Raw genomic sequence first — 27,484 nt, 5'->3', positions numbered from 1 at the left:
CAAGACTTGCACCACCAGGTTCAGGAACAGCTGCTCCCCCTCCACCACCAGAATCCTCAACAACAAACTCATTCAGGGACTCATTTAAGGACTCTTTCTGCACTTCATTGATTTTCTTTTTGTTCTTTCTGTATTGCAGATTCTTTACATTCATTTTCTGTTTACAGTTCTGTGGTAACCATGGCAGAAATGTTATAGGAGGAACTGAATTCCCACTCTTGGTTTCCCAGAGTAATGAAACCACAGACACAGGTTTCCCTTAACACCGTGCTCTTTACTACAATTTCTCCTGACATGGACTATTATACAAAATGCCGTAACTATTTATAATATTTTCACAAAGCTTGTGACTTCAAGTCACAAGGCAATCTCGTGAGTCCTGGTGACTGTGGGTCACTCAGATCAGGACTCCCTAGCAAGTTCTTTATTTGTTTACATGTTTATGTTGTGTACAGTTTACTTTTTGCACTACCAATTCTGCTGCTCCCGCAGGGAAAAGGCATCTCAGAGTTGTATGTGATATCATGTATGTACTCTGACAATAAACTGAAATCTGAAGCAACTATTAGAAGCCAAGTCAAAGTTAGTGACACAATGGTACAAACTATTAGGACTATTGCTTCTTAGCTCCAGTATTCTGACCTCATAGGCTGGTCATCTGGACTTGACATATTCATCCTGTGATCGTGCGCACTTCCTGTGGGTGCTTTACTTTCCTCCTCCGCATCTCAAAGGTGTGTGAGTAGATAGATTAATTAACCACTGTAAGTAGCCACAGTAGGTGAGAGGTAGATTTTGAGAAGGTGGAAAAGTAATAGTATAACCGAGTGCCTAATGGTGAGTATGGACCCAGTGAACCGAAGGGCCTGTTTCTCTGCTGTATACCTCTGTTTTTGAGAAGTGAGAGACATACACATAGCAGGCAGAGTGAGTTCAAGTCAAATAATTTACCAAGAGTAACGTGGAACGCTCGGCTCCGCTATCCCATGGATTTCAAAGAACATACCAGTAGGGTAGGATGATACAAGGACATGCACAAATATTGAAATCTCAAAGCTTCAGAGAGTATGGCATCCGGTCAGATGCTATTTATTGTTCTGTAATAAAACAGAAATGTAACATTACGATTGCCTTTGGTCTGCCATAAGGCTGACAAGGATTCACCATTAGCATTGCCCAGCACCAATTACAGTCAGAGAAAGAGAAGCAAAAGAGAGTCCCTCAGAGCCACAGAGTGTCTGGACTTCCGCAGCTGCACAGGACTCCAGTTCACTTCAAACCATCAGCAGCTTGAGCCCAGATCCAAACCTCCAACACGATGAGGAATCCTTTCTCGCGCAAGGCCCTTCAGAACCCCCCCTTGGCCTCAGCATCCCTTCTAATCCTGATTTCGGTTCTCATGAGTCATTCTCCAGCAGCCCACAACCTTTTGACCTCAAGTCACCTGGAACCTGTCTAGGTTCCTCATTCACAAGTCACCAGGAACTTGCTGCTTGTGTGTGTCCTTCAGCCGCGTAGGTCCTCCACTGTAGTCACTGTCCTTGGGGTTGTCTCCTCTGCTTCTCATTCTCAATGGGGGATGAATCCCATGGGAGATGTTCTCCATGTTACTGGTGCCCTGCACCAGTCCATTGCTCGCCTGGAATCTGCAACGTCTTGAAGTCACTGCTGAACGTAGGTGCCACCATCTTGGGCCTAGATCCCATGGTCGCAGAATTTTAAATAAAACACCATTGACTCCTTTAACAAGCTGTTAAAGCCTTTATGGAACCGTCAGCAGTCAGACCGGGCAGTAGGACTGCCTAAATAAATCTCTTGGTGCCTGCCACATTGACCACCGCCAGTGGGCTGATATCGCCTCAAACCGTACATCTTGGCGCCTCACAGTTCGGCGGGCAGCAACCTCCTTTGAAGAAGACCGCAGAGCCCGCCTCACTGACAAAAGACAAAGGAGGGAAAACCCAACACCCAACCCCAACCCACCAATTTTCCCTTGCAACCGCTGCAACCGTGCTGCCTGTCCCGGATCGGACTTGTCAGCCACAAACGAGCCTGCAGCTGACGTGGACATTACCCCTCCATTAATCTTCGTCCGCAAAGCCAAGCCAAAGAAAAAGGACCCCATGGGGGAGGCCTGTGTCTCCCACTCCCTGTTCTCTTCAGGTCTGCACCAGCAGCTGCAGCTCAGGCAGCTCCACCATTTTTTTCTGTACAGATGGAAGGCATAGGATTGCACTGAAAATGAAAATTATGAAGGCAAAGCAGTGCACAAAAGCTCAGTATACTAAGGAAAGGAAAACCGAGGTAATTTTCTATGTGCAATTAAAGAATAACATGGGAGTTGATTGTATTGTAGATGTAGGGGCAGCCTAGTTCGCGTAGCAGTTAGCATATTACCTTCACAATTCCAGCAATCGGGACTGGTGTTCGAATTCCGTGCTGTCTATAAGGAGTTTGTGCCTTCTCCCCTTGTCATCATGGGTTTTCCCTGGGGGCTCAGGTTTCCTCCAATTTATTTTAATTTAAATTTATAAATTTAAAATAGTGAAAACTTATGTATGGATGATTACTAATTTAGTAATTATAGAATAAGGTGATTGTTCCGATATTGACATTACTAAAGTAGAATGGGGAAGCACTGGAAATAATAAATGTGAGAAAGATGATATCTTAAGAGATTTTGTATGTTTTGAAGTGGATTTATCTCTAGGCCTGGATAAAGTGTAAATCAGACTCTTAAACTTCACAAGGTAGGAAAGAACAAAGTAGCTATCCCTTTGTAGTTCTTTTGGCAATCACTAGTTCTACATTTTACTGTCATCAAGTCGGTTGTAGAAGACATTGAGTTTCTCTGGGAGAGAAGTTCTTCTGTCTGCTACTTTACCAGATTCAGATTTGTAACAGGTTATGGCATTTAGGCCCTGCCACAGCTTTCCGGTCGGAGTCCCTTGTTGTTTCCATTTTCATTCAGAATCTCCACTTTGCCTGGGAGATAGCTTTCCACAGGTCATACCTGCTCTGGCTGGACTGATCTGGATCTCCGGACTTAAATGCCAGTGATCTGGCTCTCTGCAGGGTCTGGATTTCATTGTTCATCCAGGACTTCTGGTTGGGGAAAACCCTGAATGATTTGGTGGAAACACATTCATCAATGCCATTCATGATTTAATTAATCTCTGAGGTTCATAGTGAAAAAGATGGTTGTAGGTCAAGGAACAACAATGTCTTTCCAGTACAGTGAGAGCTATGGTATTTGGGGAAAGATAAATGATCAGGAAGCAGAGAGGAGTTGATGTTACTTATGACTTTTACTTATGAAGACAGGCGTAAGACTCTGTTTCTTTCATTTAGATTAAAGGCCAGAGATGACTGTTTGAAGTGTTTAAAATTAAATGACTTGGGTAGAGGTAAAGAGGATGGATCCATTTAATCTTGCATGTAGTTCGATAACTCAGGGGTAAAAAAAATAAGTAACAGATTAGAGGGAATTGGAAGAAACTTATCCAAAAGCGGCTGTTTAAAACTCATTGGCGAAAGAGATGGCAGAGGCAGAAACTTGTACAGGAGGCATATTCATAAAAATATACCTAGATGAATACTTCAGATAGTGTATTGGGACAGGGTTTTACCGAAAATGTTTCATCGTGAACAGAATGGACTAAAGTGCCTCCTTCCTGGGTTGTAAATGTTTAATTTGATGGAAGTATGAACTATCTGTGTTAAATGCACCTGGTTTGTAGATTCATTAACTTATTCTTCTGGTCGATTAAATGAAAAAGTGCTAATGATTCCTGCATGTCTTTCCATGGTGTCACTGTACTATTAAAGTTCACCTGCCTGAACTTGTCGAAGGGTCTTCACTTTAACATTCCACCATTACATAAAAGTGGCCGTTTTTAAACTCTGCACAAAAGGGCTGCAGAAACTCAGTAGGTCTACAGGAAGCAGAGGGTAACCAATGCTTGGAGCCTGAGCACTTTGCCAAGGTATGAGAAAAAAAACAGGCAGGTGCCTGAATTAAAAGAAGTCGGGGGAGGAGCACAGGCCGACAGGCAGGAGGGGATAGATGGAGATGAGGGAGAGGGCAGAAGAGGAGAAAAAGCTGAGAAGTGATAGGAGATGGGGTAGCTCTCTGAATGGGAAGAGAGAGGGGAGCTGCCACTTCTTCTCTCCCCCCCCCCCCCGCCCCCAGCTTTATTCTGGTGCCTGCCTGCTTTTTTGCTCAGGCCTTGATGAAGGGCTCGGGCCCAAATGTTGGTTACCCTTTGCTTCCTATGGATGCTGAGTTTTTCCACCACTTTTGTGTATTGCAGAAGTCTGCAGACTTTCAGGTAAAAATGCACCCTAGATGCTGAAGCAAAACTTCATTGTGACTCAGAGCTGTGTTCTAGAAAATGAACAAACAAACGTACCAATTTATTATCATATGAGCTGGAGTTCCTGGACTCGAGTAGACATTCTTGACCATTTCAACTAGCAGGCAACATCCCTGGTGGGAACCCCTTTCCAATCAACTCTGGCCAGCTTCTCTTTCAAATCTCAGAGGCAAAAGAGAATCTGACAGTTAATCATCCAGCATCCATCTTTGGCTCCAAAGTTATTTGACTTGAGGTATAATCTAAAAGTTGCAGCTGTGTTGGTATGAGTACAAAGGGCACCCAATGAGATTTTTCACATAAAACAAGAGTCTGGGTTAAATAAGAGTATTCAGATGAAACTCTTTGAAGATGCATAAAAGACTTACCCTAAACTTTCAATATTAACTCACCATCTAAGATGGCGGGGATGGCTGCCAATGGTGAATCGCCGCTAGGCCACTTTGAATGAATGTGATATCTGGCACATGAGGCAACCTTTTTCAACAGGCCTTCGGTGCTCAGCTATATGTGAGACTCAGGGACTGGACCAGTTGCTCATTAGCACACTCCATAAGGAATGATCCATTTATTCAATGAGGTTTTGTATGGTTTAAATATGGTGGATGGTTTTCCTTTGATTGATGACTTGGTGTGAGGAATGTGGCTTAATTTCCACTCATAACCGTCATGTAATACGTAGCGAATGACAAAAGTATAAAAATCACAACAAACTCTGCCCCTAACTAGCCTGAATGTACAAATACTTCCCTCTCTCATCAAACCAACTTGGCGTTGTATCTGCATTGGAATTTTTTAAAAATACCGGTTTTAAAAAAAATTTAGCCACAACAAAATTCTGAAATCCTCAACATGGGACCAGCTGTATAATCCAGTCTTCTCTGAAGATTTTTTGTACTATGATATTTGGGTCTCTTCTATTTCCTATTGGTCCAAATCTGAGGCAGGTTCTCTGGTGATTGTGGGTTTGCACTCACCTTCATCATCTGGTTGCTTACACCAAAGAGTGTATGCATTTCAAAACTCGTGTGGAGAATGTCTTTTGTTTGGTGCTGACACTGTTGCTCAATTTTACTGGCCCTGATACTGTAACTCATAAGCTGCATGATGAAAGCTATCCACTTGCACAATCTACACCATCCTTTTTTCATTTAGCAACAGACCTTTTTCGTTCACTTGACTGTGAAATTTATGGCCAAGATCAATCTCAAAACTCACTTCCTATCTTGAAGTAGGGCTCAAAAGGTGCAATAATGATCAAGGGAGAGGGCTGATATTAAGTTCAGAGGCTTGTCTTAGTATTTACCTCCCTTAAGTTGAAATGTGCTCAGCAATCACAAAAGAGTGTAGCAGCTTTTGCTTGCAAACTCGGAAGAAATCTTCAGGTCCCTATCTGTCCTGCCATAGAACAGCTCAAAAGAGGAATTAAGTTGCCTTTGTAAATGTGGAGCTCCCTCACATGGTGGTACTGGGTATTGCAAGATCTCAAATTACTGAGTTTCTCGTGATCGATGCTGGATTATTAGCTGTCAGATTCTCTCTTGCCTCAGAGAATTGAGAGAGGATCTGGCCAGAGTTAATTGGGAAGGGGTTCCTAGCAATGCGGGAGTCTGAGGGAGTAATTCAGTAGACACAGGGTTGTTTCACCCGAAAGAGGAAAAAAGGCATCCTAAAAGGGACGATGCGACAAATGTGGCTGAGCAGGGAATTCAGAGACTGTAAAAACATGAGGGGCATAAAACATTCCAAAAAGGGAAGCCAAGAGGATTGGACAGCTTTTTAAAAAGAAAACAAACAAAAGGCAACTAAAAACAAAAGCAATGAGGAGGAAAAAAATGAAATATGGAGGTAAGCTGGGTAATAATAAAAGAGGATGCCAAAAGTGTATTTAAGATAGCTTTTAAAAAAAAAAAATGCAAGACTGGCCATCAAATGACTAGAAAATGACCCTGGAGAAATGGCAACTGGGAACAAAGACATGGCAGATGGACTGATTTGGTATTTTGCATCAGTCTTAATTGTGGAAGCCTCCAGTGAAAAGCTGGAAATTTAAGAGAATCAAATGCATTAGGGAGTGTTACTGAGGAGCAGGTGAAGGAGAATAAGTCACCGACCGGGACTAGATTGCCTACACACCAGAATTCTGAAGGAGGCAACTGAAGAGATTGTGGAGGCATTAGTGATGTTGTTTCAAGAATCATTAGAGCCAGGAGCTTTTAGGTGGAGTGCAGTGCGCGCAGTACTGGCCCCACCCTTTACACCAATGGTTCGTGTGCCGTGGCCAAGCAAGCTGGGACGTGGCAGCGAGGTCCTTGGGTCGTAGGTTTTATATCGGAGTGGCCTTCTCCTATGCAGGTTTCTTACCCGGGCTGGAGGGGCCTGCCTCCCCTCCTAGGTCGGACAATACTGCCCGGATCGGGGCCGAGGCCGCCGCAGTTCACCCTGTGCCTGGATTGGGGCCGCCGCCTCCCACTCTCTGCCCGGATCGGGGCCTTCGCCTGCCCCACTCGACCGAGGCCGGGGCCGCCGTCTCCCCCTTGCTCCTGCCCGGATCGGGGCCGCCGCCGTCTAGCCTTCGCCCGGACCGGGGCCGGGGCCGCTGCTGCTCTCCCTGTGCCCGGACTGGGGCCGCCGCCTCCCACTCCCTGTCCGGACCGGGGCCTCCGCCTGCCTCACTCGACCGAGGCCGGGGCCGCCGTCTCCCCCTTGCTCCTGCCCGTATCGGGGCCGCCGCCGTCTACCCTTCGCCCGGACCGGGGCCGGGGCTGCTGCTGCTCTCCCTGTGCCTGGACTGGGGCCGCCGCCTCCCACTCCCTGCCCGGATCGGGGCCTCCGCCTGCCTCACACGACCGAGGCCGGGGCCGCCGTCTCCCCCTTGCTCCTGCCCGGATCGGGGCCGCCGCCGTCTAGCCTTCGCCTGGACCGGGGCCGGGGCCGCTGCTGCTCTCCCTGTGCCCGGACTGGGGCCGCCGCCTCCCACTCCCTGTCCGGACCGGGGCCTCCGCCTGCCTCACTCGACCGAGGCCGGGGCCGCCGTCTCCCCCTTGCTCCTGCCCGTATCGGGGCCGCCGCCGTCTACCCTTCGCCCGGGCCGGGGCCTCTGCTGCTCTCCCTGTGCCTGGACTGGGGCCGGGGCCGCTGCTGCTCTCCCTGCGCCTGGACTGGGGCCGCCGCCTCCCACTCCCTGCCCGGTCCGGGGCCTCCGCCTGCCTCACTCGACCGAGGCCGGGGCCGCCGTCACCCCCTTGCTCCTGCCCGTATCGGGGCCGCCGCCGTCTACCCTTCGCCCGGACCGGGGCCGGGGCCGCTGCTGCTCTCCCTGTGCCTCGACTGGGGCCGCCGCCTCCAACTCTCTGCCCGTATCGGGGCCTCCGCCTGCCTCACACGACCGAGGCCGGGGACGCCGTCTCCCCCTTGCTCCTGCCTGTATCGGGGCCGCCGCCGTCTACCCTTCGCCCGGATGATGCTGAACCAAGCCATGAAAGACCCCAACAATGAAGACGCTGTTTACATCCGGTACCGCACGGATGGCAGTCTCTTCAATCTGAGGCGCCTGCAAGCTCACACCAAGACACAAGAGAAACTTGTCCGTGAACTACTCTTTGCAGACGATGCCGCTTTAGTTGCCCATTCAGAGCCAGCTCTTCAGCGCTTGACGTCCTGCTTTGCGGAAACTGCCAAAATGTTTGGCCTGGAAGTCAGCCTGAAGAAAACTGAGGTCCTCCATCAGCCAGCTCCCCACCATGACTACCAGCCCCCCTCACATCTCCATCGGGCACACAAAACTCAAAACGGTCAACCAGTTTACCTATCTCGGCTGCACCATTTCATCAGATGCAAGGATCGACAATGAGATAGACAACAGACTCGCCAAGGCAAATAGCGCCTTTGGAAGACTACACAAAAGGGTCTGCAAAAACAACCAACTGAAAAACCTCACAAAGATAAGCGTATACAGAGCCGTTGTCATACCCACACTCCTGTTCGGCTCCGAATCATGGGTCCTCTACCGGCACCACCTACGGCTCCTAGAATGCTTCCACCAGCGTTGTCTCCGCTCCATCCTCAACATCCATTGGAGTGCTTACACCCCTAACGTCGAAGTACTCGAGATGGCTGAGGTCGACAGCATCGAGTCCACGCTGCTGAAGATCCAGCTGCGCTGGATGGGTCACGTCTCCAGAATGGAGGACCATCGCCTTCCCAAGATCGTGTTATATGGCGAGCTCTCCACTGGCCACCGTGACAGAGGTGCACCAAAGAAAAGGTACAAGGACTGCCTAAAGAAATCTCTTGGTGCCTGCCACATTGACCACCGCCAGTGGGCTGATAACGCCTCAAACTGTGCATCTTGGCGCCTCACAGTTTGGCGGGCAGCAACCTCCTTTGAAGAAGACCGCAGAGCCCACCTCACTGACAAAAGGCAAAGGAGGAAAAACCCAACACCCAACCCCAACCAACCAATTTTGCCTTGCAACCGCTGCAATCGTGTCTGCCTGTCCCGCATCGGACTTGTCAGCCACAAACGAGCCTGCAGCTGACGTGGACTTTTTACCCCCTCCATAAATCTTCGTCCGCGAAGCCAAGCCAAAGAAGGAGAGCCAGGAATGGTCCCAGAGGAGTGGAAAATACCAAACATTACTCCACCCTTTGAGAAGGGTGCCAGCTACTATGCCTTTAGTGGTTGATAAGATTTTAGAGTCCATTATTATGAATGAGGTTTCAAGGTTCTTGAAAGGACACGATAAAATAGGTTGGTCGACATGATTACCTTCAAGGCTGATCTTGCTTGACAAAGCTGTTATTGTAGTGTTTGCCCTACGCGAGCGTGGAGAAGAAAGCCTTGGGAAAGGAGACTGGATTATTGCTCCAGCCGTCATACTCATGTGGGCCCCAGACGCTGAAGTTAGGGCTTTGCATCATCGGAGCGTTAGCCTGGGATTAGCTGGTGTTCCCGCCAGAGTCCCCCATCTTCCTGCCGTGCAGGAGGTCACCTAGGACAACGGCTGATGTCACCACCCCCACCCCCCCCCAGGTCCGTGCGGTTGCTGCATTTGTCGGCCATTTTGTGCATGCGCGGGCCAGAACTAGCGATCGGGCCATTGTCCATAGCCTTGGGCAGCTGCCCCTGTGTCGTAAGGGGAGGAGTGGAGACTAGCTCATTACAGTCAACGGTAAAAGTCTTCTCCTTACCGCCAATTTCGACAAAAGGTGGAGCCACGGACTCTGATTACCCTGTAGGATCCCTCGTAGGATCATTGTAGATGTGGCCGGTGTGTGCCCCTTCTCACAAATACCTAATGACAAGTCTTTTAAGTCCCTGGGGACATTATATTTGGATTGGCCATGTGGTGAAGGTTGCCGTTGAATCAGGGACACAAGTTTTTACCACAAGTTCTTAAAGGTTGCCGCGGGATCTTCCAGGTGTTTATCGTGGGCCAGGAATTCCCTGGGAATGATCAAGAGTGTGCCATAGATTATCTCCGCTGCCGAGGCATTGAAGTCCTCCTTCGGCGTGGTACCAATTCCCAGCAGGACCCAAGGCAGTTCATCCACCCAGTTGGTAGCCTTGAACCAGGCCATCAAGGCTGCCTTGAGGTGCCTGTGGAAGCACTCCACCAACCCATTGGCCTGAGGGTGATGCGCCATGGTGCGGTGGAGCTGTGTCCCCAGAATGTTAGCTAGTGCTGCCCAGAGGTGAATTGTTTCTCCCACCCCCACCATCCAAGGTTAGTTGCTCTGGCACCCCAAATCTGGACACTCACATGTCAATGAGTGGTTTCTGTGGTGGTATCAGCCAGCAGGACCACTCAGGCCACCTAGTGAAGTGGTCAACCATGACCAAGAGGTATCTCGCCCCACGGGAAACTGGTAATATCCCTACTATAACAACATGTACATGGCTGAACCTGCGCCACACTGGTTCAGAAGTCTGTGTGAACACTTTCATGTGCACATGCACTTTGGAGGACTGACAGTTCATGCAGGTTTTGGCCCACTGGCTGACATGTTTACGGAGGCCATGGCAGACAAACCTGCTAGCCACCATTTTGACTGTAATATGAATGGCAGGGTGTGCCAGATTGTGGATGGCTTCAAATTCCATGCAGTGGGGGCTGCCAGTAGAGACTTTGCACAGGAGTGTCAGGTTGCCTGGGCTGACAGGGACGTTCTCTACCCTGAGGGCGGAGACAGATGTCCTATACGTGGGATCTCAGGGTCCTGCTGCTGCGCTTTGGTGAGGACCACGTAGTCGACACCTTGGGACAGAGCAGAGCGTGTACTGACTCGATCGCGGGGCGTGGCAGAGCATCAGTTACCACGTTGTTTTTACCTGCGATGTGCTGTATGTCCGCGGTAAATTTGGACACATAGGACAAATGTCTCTGTTGTCGGGCTGAGTACGGGTCCAATGTCTTATGAAGGTGAAGGTCAGCGGCTTGGGATTGGTGAAGACCTTGAATTGCCAGCCTTCCAAAATAACAGAAATGCCAATAGGACTTGATAGAATGCACTGTATTTGAACTCTGGAGGGGAGGTGGAGGTGAAAAAAGCTATCACTGTGCTGGAGGTGTTGTCTATCAGGGCGGTAGGTGCCTCCGATCTGGAGTGGGACCTGGAGGGTGGCTTTGGTCAACATGTCTTTGGCGTTCTGGAATGTCTTTTGACTTAGCTGCCATCAGTGCGAAGAGGGGGTGCATGATGCATGCCACTACTGGTATGAACCTGTGGTAAAAGTTTATCATACTGTCGAATTCTGTAGCCCTTTTACCATGCGTGGCTTAGCGAAGTGCCAGACCGCCTCGACCTTCTCAGGGAGGGGTGTAGCCCCATGTCTTGTGCCCCAGGAAGTCGATAGTGTCCAGGCCTAATTGGCACTTCATGCAGATGATCGTCCGCCCGAACTCACTCAACTGGGAGCACAGTTGTTTCAGGTGGGCGACACGGTCTTTAAGGCTGAGGCTGGCAATGAGGATATCGTCCAAATAGATGAACACAAATGAGATCTCCCAGCCCATTGCATCCATCAGCCACTGAAAAGTTTGTGCCACATTCTTTAAACTGAAGGGCATGTGGAGAAATTCAAACAAGCCAAAGGGGGTTATAATTGCTGTCTTGGGTACATCCTTGGGTTCAACTGGGATATGGTGGAACCCCTGAATGAGGTCCAGCTTGGAGAACACCTGTGCCCCGTGTAGGTATGCAGCAAAATCTTGGATGTGGGGCAGAGGATATCTGTCGGGCATGGTGGCCTAATTGAGGCAGGGGTAGTCGCTGCATGGTCTCCAACCCCCCCCCCCCCCACTGATTTGGGCACCATGTGGAGGGGGGAGGCCCAGGGACTGTCGGAGTGCCGCACAATCCCAGCTCCTCCATCTTTTTAAACTCCTTCACTAGGCTGAACTTCTTGGGAGGGAGTCGGTGTGCCCTGGAGTGGAGCAAGGAATCCTCAGTCAATATGTGGTGCCTTACCCTGTGCTTTGGCTCAGCCACAGATAACTGTGGCGCCACTATTGAGGGGAACTCCGCCTGGATGCAGGTGAATTCGTTGTCTGAAAGCATTATAGAGTCCAGGTAGAGTGGGGAGTGGTAGTTTGGCTTCCCCCAGAGGCAGTCTGAAAAGTTCTAGTGTGCACCAAACACCATCCCTTGAGGTCAACAAACAAGCAGTGGGCATGAAGGAAGTTAATCCTCAGGAGTGGTTACAACATTGCCAAAGGGATGAAGATCCATGTGAAGCAGGTGTTGCCGAACCGAAGGGGAATGATACGAGTCCCAAAAGTCTGAACGTAGGAACTGTTGGCTTCCCTCAATGATGGGCCCTGCTTGCTGCTGCTGGTGTCGAGGCCTGCAAGGGGTAGGACACTTATCTTGGAGCCGGTATCGACCAGGGAATGCCTGCCCATCAAGGAGTCCCAGATGTAGAGGAGGCTATTAGGTAGGTCAACTGCCGCAGCCATCAACGATAGTCAGGGTGTTTCCTGTAAACCTGCAGGGTGGGCAGCATCGAAGAGCCTCCACACCCCATGGCTGATGATAGTAGCAGAACTGTCCTGGGCATTAACTTACCTCTCCGCTGGTCTTGATCTCACAGGCAGTTGTTCATGGGGCTTGCTGATGTGGTCTATGACAGTACTGGTGTCTTTCTTCATTCTCCAGAGCATGTCTGCCCAGGCAGTGACCCTCCAAGGTCACTGAAGTCCTCGTCAGTGAGCAAGACCTGGATGTTCTCGGGCAGCTGCTCCAGAAAGATCTGCTCAAAGAGCAGGCAAGGTTTGTGGCGCTCAGATAGAGCGAGCATCTCACTCATTAGGGCAGATTGGGCCCTGTCCTTCAATCGTCCATATGCAGCAATCGGGCGGTGCGCTGGGAGAGCTCGAAAGTGCAAGTTAGCAACTGTTTGAGGGCTGCGTATTTGCCTTGTTCCAGAGGCTGCTTTAGGAAATCTATGACCCTTGGCGCTGTGTCCTGATCGAGGGTGCTCACAATGTAGAAGTCGCGGGTGTCGTTGGCGGTGATGTGTTGAAGCTGGAATTGAGCCTCGGCTTGCTCGAACCACACATGTTGCCGTGACACCCAAAACATTGGGAGCATGAGTGAGACTGCATGGATGGTCGCTGGCTCTACTTGATCCGTCATCTTTGGGTTGAACTGCTGGTTGGACCTGTCGGAGAAGAACAACACGCACACTAAAGCCTTGGGAAATGAGACTGGTCTACTGCTCTGGCCCAGGCGCTGACATCAGCATCCTGGGATTGGCCGGCATTCCTGCCAGAGTTCCCCATCTTCCCGCCATGTGGGAGGTCACCGTGCTCATTGGCCATTTTGTGGGCAGGTCCGCGTATCTGTGCACGGGCCGCTACATTATAATCTTTTGCATAAGTAACAATATTAAGAGCATCTGGTTGGAAAGTGTCCAGACAGAATACGAGGTGATCTTCCACCAGTTTGCAGTTAACCTTGGCTTCACCAGGCATAAAGCCATGGACAAACATGTTGGTGTGGGAATGATGTATGAAATTTAAATGGGTGGCCACTGGGAGGTCATTGTTTTAGCAGACAGAGCGAAGGAGCTCAACAAAATCTCCCAGTCTGTGTCCGGTTTCTCCAGTGTTGAGGAGACCACAATGGGGGCACCGGATACATTAGATGACCCTTGTAGGCTCACAAGTGAAATGTTGCTTCACTTGGAAGGACTGTTTGGAAGGAGGAGATGTGGGTGGAAGTGTAGAATTTCTTGCAGTCACAGAATGGGTACTGGGTGTCCAGTTAGTGGGAAGGTATGAAGGAGACCCAGAAGGAGTGGTCTCTGCAGAGAGGAGAAGGTAGAATGCATCTGGTAGTGGGTTCATGTTGGCAGAAATTGTGGATGATATTATGTTGAATGTGGAATTTGGTGGAGCAATAGATGAGGACGAGGGGAATTCTGACTTTGTGTTTGGGGGCAGGAGGGGGTCAGGGCAGTTGTGCACGAATGTATGTGCACCATTAACACGATGATGGTGTCTTGGTCATCTTTCTATCTTACCGTGTGGCTTGTGTTAGATTTTTCTTTGAGGGTGCCCTTAATTGATTTTTTTTTCTTTATTGCCTTGGAAGTGAAACTAAATGTGGTTGAAATCTTCCAAGATTTGAATCCACATTAGCTTTTCAAGATCAAGGTTCCTCTATTGTCAGGTATTTATTAATATTGGCCATAAAGTCACACAAGAAGTGTCCCACCAATCAGAGAAAGGGAAGGATCCACCTCAAATGCTCCTGTCAGCTCTACAGTCGCAGAACCTCTTGTTCCATCCACTGGTGAACTGAGCTCTGAGTTCCGAACTTCCAGTGGGATTAGGAAACTGTCAGTACCCAAGACCTTTCGAGGACCTGCTCTTCATGGGCACCCTAACAAATAATAGTCCCGATTCCTAGTTCCCACATGCTGGTCGGTCTCCAGCAGCCCAGGAGAGCCACTGACTGGCGTGAGATCTTCATCCTCTGAAGCCCCTTGTGCTGGCCTACTGCTCCAGTTACCATCCCTGTAGGTCCTCTCCCGGACTTCTCATTCTCTGGTGACCTTCACTGGACCTCTGATCACTCAGAAACCACAACTCTCATGGTCTGCTGCCAAACATGGGTGCTGTTATCTTGAGCATGAACTTCCATGGGTTCACTGTTGTGTGGCACATCAGGACTCTTTTACAGGCCATTTAAAACCCATCCCAGGAAGGAGGAACACTGTGTCTCCTCTCTGTTCTCCCAGGTCTGCACCAGCAGCACCATCATCTTCTATCATATCAAGATTGTGGATCATCTTGTGCTATAGAGCAAATCATGGCCAATAATTATAAAAGTTCATAATTTGGAGGAAAAAAGCAAGCAAATTACGCAGTTGCATATCATTGAAAAGAAACTATTTGTGTCTTTTGTCAGTTATCTTAAACTGCAAATTGTTTCTCTGGTTATGTGATGAAGCAATTAAGATAATAACAAGCCAGAATTTCCTGAATAGCAGATAGTTTGTGAACCGTGCACTGCATTGTTGATGAGCAAGTTAGCATCCTGAGTGCGTCAATGAAAAGATACCTCAGGAGTCGTGAATCATCACGGTAGGCCTGAGCATTTGAGAAAATGACAACATGCTCTAATTCTCACAGTGAATTGCCCTTTAAACTTTCTAAAAAAAAAAGTTTTAAAATACTTTGCCATATCTTTTAGACCATAATTTTTGCATTTGCAGATTCAAGTTTGAAATTCAGCCCCTTTATCATTCCTCTCGAGTTCCGAGCACTGTAAAAATCCCTGTAATACAGAACTCGAGCAATTGGCAGCCTCAAGCAACCAGCAAAAAAAAAATTGTAGAAAATAAATAATAAAAAATACAAAAGTTACACATTGCCACCTTAGTGGTTAGTTGGCCAATTATGCTACACAATTTCTCAAGCAACCGGCAAATTCACTTAGCCAGCATCTACCAATCCCCCATAGGTGCCACATACCAGGAGTTTTACTGTATTTCTTCATCCTTGAATCTCATTGATTAATGTGATGCGTTTTCAGTCCCACATCACACTGGGGATTCAGATACTTTGTCACTCTCTGCAACTAGCAATGCAATTTTAAACAGCTTGCAAGGCAAACTATGTTTGAGCCAAAGGGTGCATAAATACATCAAACTAAGCCCCTGGTTACTCTGCATCAACACATTCCATCTCAACACCATTTTGCTGAGCATTCGGAAAACTTGCAAAGCTTCAGAAATTTTTTAAAACTTTGTAGACATACAGCAATGCACCAGGCCATTTTGCTCCACGACTCCATACCGCCCAATTGACCTATAACTGCCATTTAATTTTAAGCTGTGGGAGGAAATCTGAGCCCCTGGGGAAACTCACCTAAGTGTGGGGAGAATGTACAAACTCCTTACAGACAGCACAGGATTCGAACCCCAGTCCCAATCGCTGGCGCTGTAAAGGCATTGTGTTAACCGTTACGTCAACCATGCCTTCCTCTGATACTTCTAATCCATTTTATTTCCTCAACTTGTTAACGGAGGTGGAGTTCAATGTCGTTGAACAACATTAGCACAAAACGCAAGTTCGGTGTCAGTGTTTTCAGACAACTGGCAAAGGTGCAATATTACCCAACAGTAAGAAGTAAATTTAAAAGGCTGCAGGATGTGTGTTTATAACAATTTTTTATTGGATGAACTGAATGCTGAAATAGTAATTGAAGAAATTGATTTTAGCTTTTTTTTAATCAACATTAAGGCATTTGGAATAAAGGTAAACTGGTTGGTGATGAAGTGTTTGTTCCCTGGAAGGGGATTTATTATGGGTTCATCATGCCTATGCTGGCAAGGCCTATGCTTATTTATGCAAATTGCTATAACTTTGCTTCTTTTGGAAAACCCCAAGAGATCAAGTCATTTGCTGACCAGAATTCTCGACTAACAATGTATTTAGTCTAATTGAATTGTCTGTCTGCTTGTCTCTTCGGTCTTTCTTCATTGTATTCTTTACTTCACTTCCTCCCATTTTATGTTTTGAATTAGTTTTTACAGGACTTTCTAAGTAATATATGGTGAGTTGGTGTAACATGACAGCACAGCATGATTTCACAATAGGTTGAGTTCATTTAAATTGATAATGACCATTGGAGAAAGGTAAAGGTTCCATTATTGTTACATCACAGTACATTTAGAATGTAACATATGTTAAATTCTTTAACTTTTGTCTACCATAAGGCAGACTGAAGGGGTTTACAAATTGGTGGGTAGAATTTTTTTTTAAAAACTGCACGGGTAGGCAAACCACCTTGGATGGCTGCTCGGGTATAAAATGACATCAGTGCTTGCGTGCAATGGCCATCTTCCTTACCATAATCACCCGTGCCGCTGGAACGCCAGAGCATTTCCAACAGTGTGAGGGATTATGGGTAAGAAAGCCCTAACTCTGCTCCTGACGGCTGACTCCCCTCCCCTGACGGCTCACACCACTTCCCTGCTGGCCTGATTCTGTGCCGGCACTTTTGGATTCCAACTCAGAACAGGATACCTTGCGAGGCCTCCGGCGACGTGGTAATCGCTTCATCGAAGGGGTGAGAGCACGCTTAAATTGCACCCTTAAATTGTCTGGTCGCCATTCGACCGGGCAATTTAGGGTCCAGTGTGTAAGGGGCTGCCAGGGTCCACTACAAGGGTTGGATATATGGTCCCGAACATCCCCAGTTTGTAAATGCCTACTGAGTCACCTCTTTGTTCAGCTCCCTCACAGAAACCTACAGCAATTGGTGTTCCTAGGTGATCTCCCCTCCAAGTACTGACCAGGACTAAACCTGCTTAGCTTCTGAGATCAGACAGTTTCAGACATATTCAGCCTTGTGTACTAATTGAATGTCTTACAATTACTTTGGAGATATTGATGAACTTAAGTAGGGGATTGATTGAAGCTGTTCAGAAGAAAGGCCAAGGTCTAACATTCAAACTGGTGATAATGGTAATGCAATTATTGTTATCATTATGGATAGATTTTCCCACTGGGTTTAAAGATTTGGCTGCTACATTGGAGGTGGATTTTGCTCTGTATCCGTACGTAAGCAGTGGAGTAATAGCCTGCTGAAGGCTGCAGCAAGTCTTCATTTAGTGAGCGACTGCATTTTTGTACTGATCAATTGCTTAATTTCCAAAAGGCTATTTCATTTTCTGAGGAAAAACACAAAAATGCTGGAGGAGCTCAGCAGGTCATGCAGCATTCATGGGAGGCAAAGCTATCTAACCAACGTTTGAAGCTTTCTTCAAGGTGTGAGCAAAAACAGACAGGTACCAGGAGAGGAGGGATGAAAGAACGGGCGGAGGAGAACAGGGCAAAAGGCATAAATGGCCGTGGATAGGAGGACAGGAACAGAAAGGTGAAAATTGATTTGGGGATGGGGGTGGCTCCATGAATGCAAAGCTGGAGGAAAGGGAAGGGGTGGGGGCAGAGAGAGCTAATGGAAAGGGGGGGTGCACGAGACCATGGACCGACATGTCGACAAGGGAATGAAGCAGGAATTGAAATGGGTGGCCACTGGGAGGTCACTATTGCGACGGACAGAGCCGAGGTGCTCAATGAAGTGGTCTCCCAGTCTCAACAATGTAGAGGAGACCATAACGGGAGCACAGGATGCAGTAGGTGACTCCTGCAGATTCACAAGTCAAGTGTTGCTCCACCTAGAATAACTGTCTGGGGCAGTGAATGGTTGTGAGGCAGCATCCTGAGTTTTGCTCAGAAATGTGCAAAAGTTATGGGTTAAAAAGTAATCAAATAAAATAGTTCAATACACAACAGTGCTGGAGAAGTTCAGCAGGTCACACAGTGTTCTTGATGGAGCAAAGATGTGGAACTGATGTTATCTTTGCTCCATCAAGAATGTTGGGAGACCTGCTGAGTTTCTCTGGCACTTTTCAGTATTGAGCTACAATCACAGACTTGCTTAAGAGTTATTTATTGTGTAATATGTGAAACTGTGAAGGGGTTAGAGCCCCAAAAAGATGGGTTCTTTTGAACCAATAGAGCCTGTGTATTCCTTAGGTTTGTAAGTAAGAGTCTAGTTATAAGAAAGTATAAAATTGAAATTGTAGACTGTATTTAGTTTTGAATGCCTGCATTTAGAAATCAACTTGAGGTCATGGAAAAGATAATCACTAAGATTCTAACTAGGATAAGACATTTATTTAAAATAAAGTATTCTCTATTTCATGAAAATAAGTTAAAATGAAATATTTAAATTAAAATATGGATTTAAATTTAGACATACAACACGGTTACAGGCCCTTTCGGCCCACGGATGCGTGCCTCCCAATTACACCCAATTGACCTATAACCCCAGGCCATTTTTTTTTTGAAGGGTAGGGGGAAAGCCCACGCAGCTGTGGGGAGAACATATAAACTCTTTACAGACAGCATAGAATTCAAACCTGGGTCCTGATCGCTGGTGCTGTAACATTGAGCACCTCGGCTCTGTCCGTCGCAATAGTGACCTCCCAGTGGCCACCCATTTCAGCAGCTAACTGCTGTGTCAACAGTGCCGCCCTGGGCATTTTTAAGTGCAAGGACTTTAATAAGTTAACTCAACAGTGTTCCAACATTTTCCACTTTTATTTTGTGAAGTAGGTTGTCAGAGCATTAATGCCTTCTAAGATGCATAGTGGAGACAATAATGGGAAATGGAAAATGTTTGAAAAATAATCGATTTGAAAGATTCCAGGGTAAACAGGATTGTGGGTAGCAGTTTCACAAAATCAATATGAAAAACAGGATAAGGGCTGTTTTGGTTTTGCTCATCGATGTAATGTAATACTCTTGAGTGTTTCATTTGGAGATGCATGTCTTTAGCATAATTATTTTTCTCTCTTAGATGCTCTGCTTGCTGATCTCGAATCAACAACTTCACAGATTTCAAAAAGGCCCATTTTTATCCCAGAGGAGACCCCGTATTCTTATCCAACAGGAGGTCACGTTTGCCAGGAAGCATCCGTGCCCCCACCAGTGCCACCACCTCCCTCAGCTGACGCTTTGAATGGGGTCATCATTGACTCAGTTGAACAGTGGCAACCGCCTATTTCACGATATCAGCACCAACAGGTAGGTGTGAACTATCATTTCTCCATGTGGTTATTGTTCTTTAGGACTTAAAGGCCACCTCCCACCCCCATTCCTATCTCTTCAGAATTTTGCCACAAAATTTGAAGAGTATACATTTCTTGATACAGCTGTATCTCCTCTTTTGTACAGTAAAACCCCAATTATCCAGCATCTTTGTGGATTGTGGATGCTGGAAACGCAAATTTTCCAGTTGACTGAAACTCACTTTTCCAATGCTTTACTAATAAACCTGTTTTAAGAATACATTGTTTAAAAGTGCAAAATGTACAATTAATTTGGGGAAAAAAATAGTATTGTAGTCTTTAATTATGTAAAGTTCATTTAAATCAAGTAATTCCCATAACTTACAAAATTTAAATTCAAAACTGTGGTTGCTGGTACTATAACAGTGTTGTGCCAGCTGCCGCATTAACCAAGCCACTGCCATAATTTACCCCCTCCCCCAAGTTTACAGATAAAGCCTTGCTAATATACCTCATACTAATAAAGATATAGACTTACTAGCCAGGGATAGGGAGAGACTTTGGGAGAGTTGCCCCAGCAGCAAGCAGCATCAACTGGCTCTTCATCCTGGTGTCCTTGTTAGTCCCTCGACACAACCCGACTCACTGCCATGCCAGTGTCTCAGTCAGGTCCTCTGCATACCTTCCTTGTGATGACAACCCAACTCACCTCCACACAATCTCCTAGTCAGGCCCCCAGCGCACCTTGCTGACACTGTAACAGTGTTGCGATAGCCATGTCGCTGTCATATTAAACCCCCCCCCCCCCCAAGTTTATAGATAAACCCTTTCCAATAAACTTAAAAATGCACTAATAAACTTAAGGACTCTTACCAGGCAGGGATACAGAGACACCTTGGGAGAGTCGCATCAGCAGCAAGTGGCACTGGCCGGCTCTTCATCCTGGATGCCACCATTTATTCAAACACAACTTTATTGAAACTTTATTCAAACAGCTACTGGGGGAGGGGCATGACCAGGGTGCTTCACTGGCTGAATGTTTGTTCCCAAGGGGTATGTGTCCATTCAGAGAACATTTACAATTTTAAACTTTTATTTAAAGCTTTATTTTTTTAAAAAGATATTTATTTATTTCCTATGTTGAGTTTCCAATTGATTGATGCCAGATAATAGGGATTTTACTGTTCTAATAATGGAATCAATATAACAAAATTATCGCAGACCTGGTTTGCCATGAGGTAAATAAACTTGACCATCAAACACCCCTTTCATTCTTTGATAAACTGCTCATGACAGTAGCAGAGAAGAATAGGTGCCTCAAAATTTAGTTGTACAATAGTTTTTTTTCCTTCCATATTAATACTTGAATTTGACCAGGCATGAGTCACTTTGCAGGTGTGATGTGATTTTTGGTTGCATGGCTTGACTTTATTCTCCTGTTACTTCTGCTTTTGGAGCATCGAATAAACTCTTAGACCACATTCTGGTGCCATTACCCAATTGTGGGCATACCTGGGGCAGATGTGCTTCCCAACATGGTGCCAGACTCGGTTTCATGTCAGATTTCCCTTTATGACACATGCAGAAAAGCATCTCCACACCACCTCCACCCTCACAATATCAGCACCCTCCCATCTTACACCTTGCTGTCCTTTTCCAAACACTATCATTTTTACCTCCCCTCTCCAATGTTTATTAATATCAGATTATAATGTTTGTGGCCCCTTTCCAGACCATGGCACAATTTCTGGATCAAAATGGCCATTGATGAAGACTGCTATACCCATCTATCATTCTAAAATTTCTAGGCCAGTGTTCATTGAAAGCTCCCTTGTAACAGAGCTTCACTCATTTTTAAAATATAAAATGAGAAAAATATATTGTTTGGCACTTGTGCTCTTTTATGCCAATGAAATAATTTCTTCAGTTCGATTTTTCGGGGGAGAAATCTTTTATTGTGCTTTGGTTTGAGGCTAAGCATAACTGATATTTTGCATGCAAAATATTGAGAGTACATTGCCTGTATCCAGAAAGAACCTTTTTCCTTTGTTTTTTTCTTCTTTAGCTTGGCTTCGCGGACAAAGATTTATGGAGGGGGTAAAAGTCCACGTCAGCTGCAGGCTCGTTTTTGGCTGACAAGTCCGATGCGGGACAGGCAGACACGGTTGCAGCGGCTGCAGGGGAAAATTGGTTGGTTGGGTGTTGGGTTTTTCCTCCTTTGCCTTTTGTCAGTGAGGTGGGCTCTGCGGTCTTCTTCAAAGGAGGTTGCTGCCCGCCAAACTGTGAGGCGCCAAGATGCACGGTTTGAGGCAATATCAGCCCACTGGCGGTGGTCAATGTGGCAGGCACCAAGAGATTTCTTTAGGCAGTCCTTGTACCTTTTCTTTGGTGCACCTCTGTCACGGTGGCCAGTGGAGAGCTCGCCATATAACACGATCTTGGGAAGGCGATGGTCCTCCATTCTGGAGACGTGACCCACCCAGCGCAGCTGGATCTTCAGCAGCGTGGACTCGATGCAGTCGACCTCTGCCATCTCGAGTACTTCGACGTTAGGGATGAAAGCTCTCCAATGGATGTTGAGGATGGAGCGGAGACAACGCTGGTGGAAGCGTTCTAGGAGCCAAAGGTGATGCCGGTAGAGGACCCATGATTCGGAGCCGAACTGGAGTGTGGGTATGACAACGGCTCTGTATACGCTTATCTTTGTGAGGTTTTTCAGTTGGTTGTTTTTCCAGACTCTTTTGTGTAGTCTTCCAAAGGCGCTATTTGCCTTGGCGAGTCTGTTGTCTATCTCATTGTCGATCCTTGCATCTGATGAAATGGTGCAGCCGAGATAGGTAAACTGGTTGACCGTTTTGAGTTTTGTTTGCCCGATGGAGATGTGGGGGGGCTGGTAGTCATGGTGGGGAGTTGGCTGATGGAGGACCTCAGTTTTCTTCAGGCTGACTTCCAGGCCAAACATTTTGGCAGTTTCCGCAAAGCAGGACGTCAAGCGCTGAAGAGCTGGCTCTGAATGGGCAACTAAAGCGGCATCGTCTGCAAAGAGTAGTTCACGGACAAGTTTCTCTTGTGTCTTGGTGTGAGCTTGCAGGCGCCTCAGATTGAAGAGACTGCCATCCGTGCGGTACCGGATGTAAACAGCGTCTTCATTGTTGAGGTCTTTCATGGCTTGGTTCAGCATCATGCTGAAGAAGATTGAAAAGAGGATTGGTGCGAGAATACAGCCTTGCTTCACGCCATTGTTAATGGAGAAGGGTTCAGAGAGCTCATTGCTGTATCTGACCCGACCTTGTTGGTTTTCGTGCAGTTGGGTAATCATGTTGAGGAACTTTGGGGGACATCCGATGCGCTCTAGTATTTGCCAAAGCCCTTTCCTGCTCATGGTGTCGAAGGCTTTGGTGAGGTCAACAAAGGTGATGTAGAGTCCTTTGTTTTGTTCTCTGCACTTTTCTTGGAGCTGTCTGAGGGCAAAGACCATGTCAGTAGTTCCTCTGTTTGCGCGAAAGCCGCACTGTGATTCTGGGAGAATATTCTCGGCGACACTAGGTATTATTCTATTTAGTAGAATCCTAGCGAAGATTTTGCCTGCAATGGAGAGCAACGTGATTCCCCTGTAGTTTGAGCTGTCTGATTTCTCGCCTTTGTTTTTGTACAGGGTGATGATGGTGGCATCACGAAGGTCCTGAGGCAGTTTTCCTTGGTCCCAACAAAGCTTGAAAAACTCATGCAGTTTGGCATGCAGAGTTTTGCCGCCAGCCTTCCAGATCTCTGGGGGGATTCCGTCCATACCTGCTGCTTTGCCACTTTTCAGTTGTTCGATTGCCTTATATGTCTCATCCTGGGTGAGGACCTCAACCAGCTCTAGCCTTAGGGGCTGTTGAGGGAGCTGGAGCAGGGCGGAATCTTGGACTGAGCGGTTGGCACTGAAAAGAGATTGGAAGTGTTCTGACCATCAGTTGAGGATGGAGATCTTGTCGCTGAGGAGGACTTTTCCGTCTGAGCTGCGCAGCGGGCTTTGGACTTGGGGTGAGGGGCCGTACACAGCCTTTAGAGCCTCGTAGAAACCCCTGAAGTCGCCAATGTCCGCGCTGAGCTGGGTTCGCTTGGCGAGGCTAGTCCACCACTCATTTTGGATCTCCCGGAGTTTGCGCTGAAGATGGCTGCATGCGCGACGGAAAGCTTGTTTCTTCTCTGGACAGGACGGCTTTGTAAGGTGAGCCTGGTGGGCAGCTCGCTTCTTTGCCAGCAGCTCCTGGATTTCCTGGCTGTTTTTGTCGAACCAGTCCTTGTTTTTCCTGGAGGAGAAGCCCAGTACCTCTTCAGTGGATTGCAGTATGGTAGTCTTCAATTGATCCCAGAGGGTTTCAGGGGACGGGTCCGTGAGGCGGGTTGCATCGTCGAGCTTTGCTTTGAGGTTTGCCTGGAAGTTTCCTCTCGCTTCGTCTGACTGCAGGTTTCCAACATTGAACCTCTTTCTGGGGGCTTTACTGTTCCTGGGCTTTGGCTTGAAGTGAAGGTTGAGCTTGCAGCGAACCAGCCGGTGGTCAGTGTGGCATTCCGCGCTGGGCATGACCCTGGTGTGGAGCACATCTCGTTTGTCACTTTCTCGCACCAGGATGTGGTCCAGGAGGTGCCAGTGTTTGGATCAGGGATGCATCCAGGTAGTCTTCAGGCTGTCCCTCTGCTGAAAAAGGGTGTTTGTAATGACAAGCCGCTGTTCTGCGCAGAGCTCCAACAGGAGGCGCCCATTGTCGTTGCACTTGCCGACGCCATGCTTGCCCAGGATTCCTGGCCAGGTTTCTGAGTCTTTGCCGACGCGAGCGTTGAAGTCGCCAAGGATGACAACCTTGTCGGCTGTAGGGGTGCATTGGATGAGGTCGCGCAGGTCAGTGTAGAACTTGTCCTTTTCTGCTGGTTCCGCCTGGAGGGTTGGAGCATAGACACTGATGAGGGTGATGCGACACTTGTTTTGAAGGGGGAGTCGCATGGACATGATTCGGAATTAATTACACTTTAATTCCCTACAATAGAATTCCAATAGCACTCTCAGGTGTTTCCTGCTGGGAATTTGCTGCGCCCAAAGATGTTGGCAAAAGATGTAAATAAATTGATGCAATGTTGCAATGAAGAAATGATCTCCACCTAAATTCCCAGTTTGAAAGGACTCCCGTGATCGCTGGTGAGACGAGTGTTAGGAATTTCCGAACCTTGTGTCAACTTGGGTCTTTGTGAAAGGGGGAAGGGTGTTGGCAAATTCACATGTGAAGATATTGCCAAGCACTGAAAGGGATTTTCCTGCTGATTAGTCTGGCATCAACTACTGAAATCTTGTGTGTTGCCTCTGAAATTACCTTTTGTTTTACAGTGATTAAAGGAAGAAATGTTATGTGGATCAGTTGCCAGAAGGTAGTTGATAAGACCACAGGTGGGGTTGAAGGTCAATAGCTACCCAATGCAGTGTAAAAGAGGGTGGGTGATAAAGCAATAAAAATAATGTCGATAATCGTTTAAACTGCACATGAAGTGAACTGTACAAAATATTGGAGAGACCATATTTAGAGCATTGGCCGGCCACCCAGCTGTCAGAAAGATATGAAGCTGGAATAGATGCAGAAAAGATCTGGCAAGATTGAATGTAGGTGGTGGAAGGGACCCTTGTATGGGATTACAAAAATCTTGACATAGATAAGGTAAATAGTGTTTTCTCAAGATAAAGGAATCCATCGCTTCTCGGCCTTTTGGCTAAGATCAAGCGTAGTATCTGTTCTTATCAGTTTAATATCTGATACGTCCCTTATCTGGGGACCATATATTAAATTGATTTTTGGAACAGGGAGATGGAATAGGGGCTTGCTCCGTCCACTCCGTGCATTGACCCAGTATTGCAGTGCCTCTGGGAACGGTGCACTTAAAAAAGAGAATCCCAAACTCTTGGAAAGATTTAAAAAGGAGTTGCAGGGCACCTTTTCAGTTGTGTGGTGGATACTTGGAATGAGCTGCCAGAGGTGGGTATAATAGTAAAATTTAAAAGGAAGAGATGTGGGCCGAATGTTGGTAAATGGATCTAGCTTGGTCAGTCAGCAGGGACTAGACTCTATGCATATAGTGCAAGTCATTGAGGTTTTTAAAAAAACAAGATTGAGCAATTCAGTTTTTTGAACCGTCATTGGGATATTATGGCCATTGAAATAGTACAGCAGCGTTTTTTCTCAAGTTGAGTGATTTGAAGTTGGGAAAAGTTGGATCTTCCACTCTTTAAGAGTGAAACAAAAAAGTGTGCAGATGCTGTGATTACAATAAAAATGCAATGCAGAGAAACAGCAGGTCGCATGGCGTACTTTATATAGTATTCAGGCGCCTGCCTACATATTGATCATACATTGATGAAGGACATAGGCCCAAAACATCCATTAAGTACCTTTACCTTTCTTAAATTCAGGCTCATTCTTAAGTTTTAAGAATAATTTGGATAGATACATATATGGGAGATGTAGAGATGGTTATGGAAGGGGTGCAGGTCAGTGGGACTAGCAGAATGATTTTTCAGCACAGGCTATATAAAGTACGTCATGTGACCTGCTGTTTCCCTGCATTGCCTTTTACAATCACAGCATCTGCAGACTTTTGTGTTTCACTCTTAAAGACCAGAAGACCCAACTTTTTTACTTCAAATCACTCAACTTGAATGGCCTGTTTTCTGTGCTGTTGTGTTCTCTGTAAAGTATGCTATGTGACCTGCTGAGTTTCTCCAGCAGTGTGTTTTTATTTCTCTTTAAGATGGGTTGACATAAGTTTTCAACACCAAAGTTTTGGGAGTGTCAATGAAAAAAAAAATTTCTTATGGTTGGCATTGAAGCACAGGGATAGAGGAGCAATTTAATTGCAATTCTTTTTCCTTGATGGTGAGTTGTTAGAGAAAATGGAATGGGAACAGAAAATGTTGTCGTAAGCAATGAATCTTTAGCATAAGTAAAAAATAAACTAACATTTCCAGAGTCGCCCTTCTTCAGAAAAGTGAAAGTGTTTTCTCTATAAAAGTATGTGCAAAAATCCTACATTTCAGTTTTTCTCTTGTTCCACATTCGTTGCACTTGTTTTCTGGAGAATTTTAGTGTGATGCACATTGCAGCCATGACTGGAACTGTGTTTGAGTCGGAATAAATACTTCATTGGTAAAATAGGAACAGAGAATTAGGATTACAGTTGAGAAATTAGCTCTGGCATCAATGAAGCCAAAATAGTTTATTGCTATGCTTAAGTGCTATAAATCTGTCAGTGTTTAGGTAACATATTTTTGTTTCTTGATTGCACAGGGTTACCAAGAAGAGATCTCCACTTCCACTGGAATCACCAGCTCTCCCAAGGTACAGGCTGGATTGTCCTGTAGTCAGATCACAGTCTATTTGATTGGATGAAAAGTTGCCAACTCCCATCCATACTAAAGAAATTTATAAAAAAACAACCATTATTGCCAAAGCAATAATTGTAAACGCAGGACCATAAAAATCTACCCATGGGTCTCAAAAGAAATAAATTTGCACCAATATTTTTGTTGCCAAAATTTGAAGATTTTAATTTATGCCCCTTTAAATTCAGAAAATGTTGATCTGTTTATAAAAAATAGACCTGGCCAAGCCAAAACTGAAATGGAGCAGGATCCAGCGTATCCCAGTATTAAAGCCTCAGCATATTGTTTTACGTTCAAGATTTGGATGCATGCTGGATATAAATTTCCTGGCTATGATTTTGAGCCTCACCTTCCCATTAGGTGTGCAGGATGAATAACTAGCTACCTGGGAGAAGTTTATTTGGAAGGAATGTCAGCATTCAAATTAGTAGTAAATTCTGTGTTTGAGATATTGATTCATTCTTTTAATTTAAAAGGAAACTTGGCTTGTCATCATTGCAGTGTGTGCTTGGAACTGGATGCTTACGGTTTAGAGTTTAAATTACATGCATTAAACTAGGAAATTTGATGTTAGGTTTGTTTTAGTCTTAGATTCAAGATTATCGT

The 27,484-nt window shown here is 46.4% G+C and overlaps 1 protein-coding gene and 1 non-coding gene across 5 annotated transcripts in view; both read left to right on the top strand.

Moving 5' to 3' along the window:
• LOC138761496 (paxillin-like) overlaps nucleotides 1-27,484 on the top strand; it is a 184,202-nt gene that overhangs the window by 98,086 nt on the left and 58,632 nt on the right. For 3 of the 4 annotated variants that reach the window (XM_069933720.1, XM_069933718.1, XM_069933721.1), the window contains exons 2-3: nucleotides 19,260-19,486; nucleotides 26,784-26,834. In XM_069933720.1, coding sequence (XP_069789821.1) covers nucleotides 19,260-19,486; nucleotides 26,784-26,834 — 278 coding nt within the window. Of the gene's footprint in view, nucleotides 1-16,653; nucleotides 16,800-19,259; nucleotides 19,487-26,783; nucleotides 26,835-27,484 lie in introns of those variants that run through there. The other variant, XM_069933719.1, reaches the window with a different exon arrangement.
• LOC138762504 (U2 spliceosomal RNA) lies at nucleotides 25,193-25,383 on the top strand. The gene has a single exon (XR_011356919.1). It is a non-coding gene; the product is annotated as a U2 spliceosomal RNA (small nuclear RNA).

Source organism: Narcine bancroftii, chromosome 4 (genome assembly GCF_036971445.1).
Source record: "Narcine bancroftii isolate sNarBan1 chromosome 4, sNarBan1.hap1, whole genome shotgun sequence".
Lineage (NCBI taxonomy): Eukaryota > Metazoa > Chordata > Chondrichthyes > Torpediniformes > Narcinidae > Narcine > Narcine bancroftii.
The sequence above is the reverse complement of the archived record's forward strand: the minus strand, read 5'-3'. Positions and strand labels throughout refer to the sequence as shown.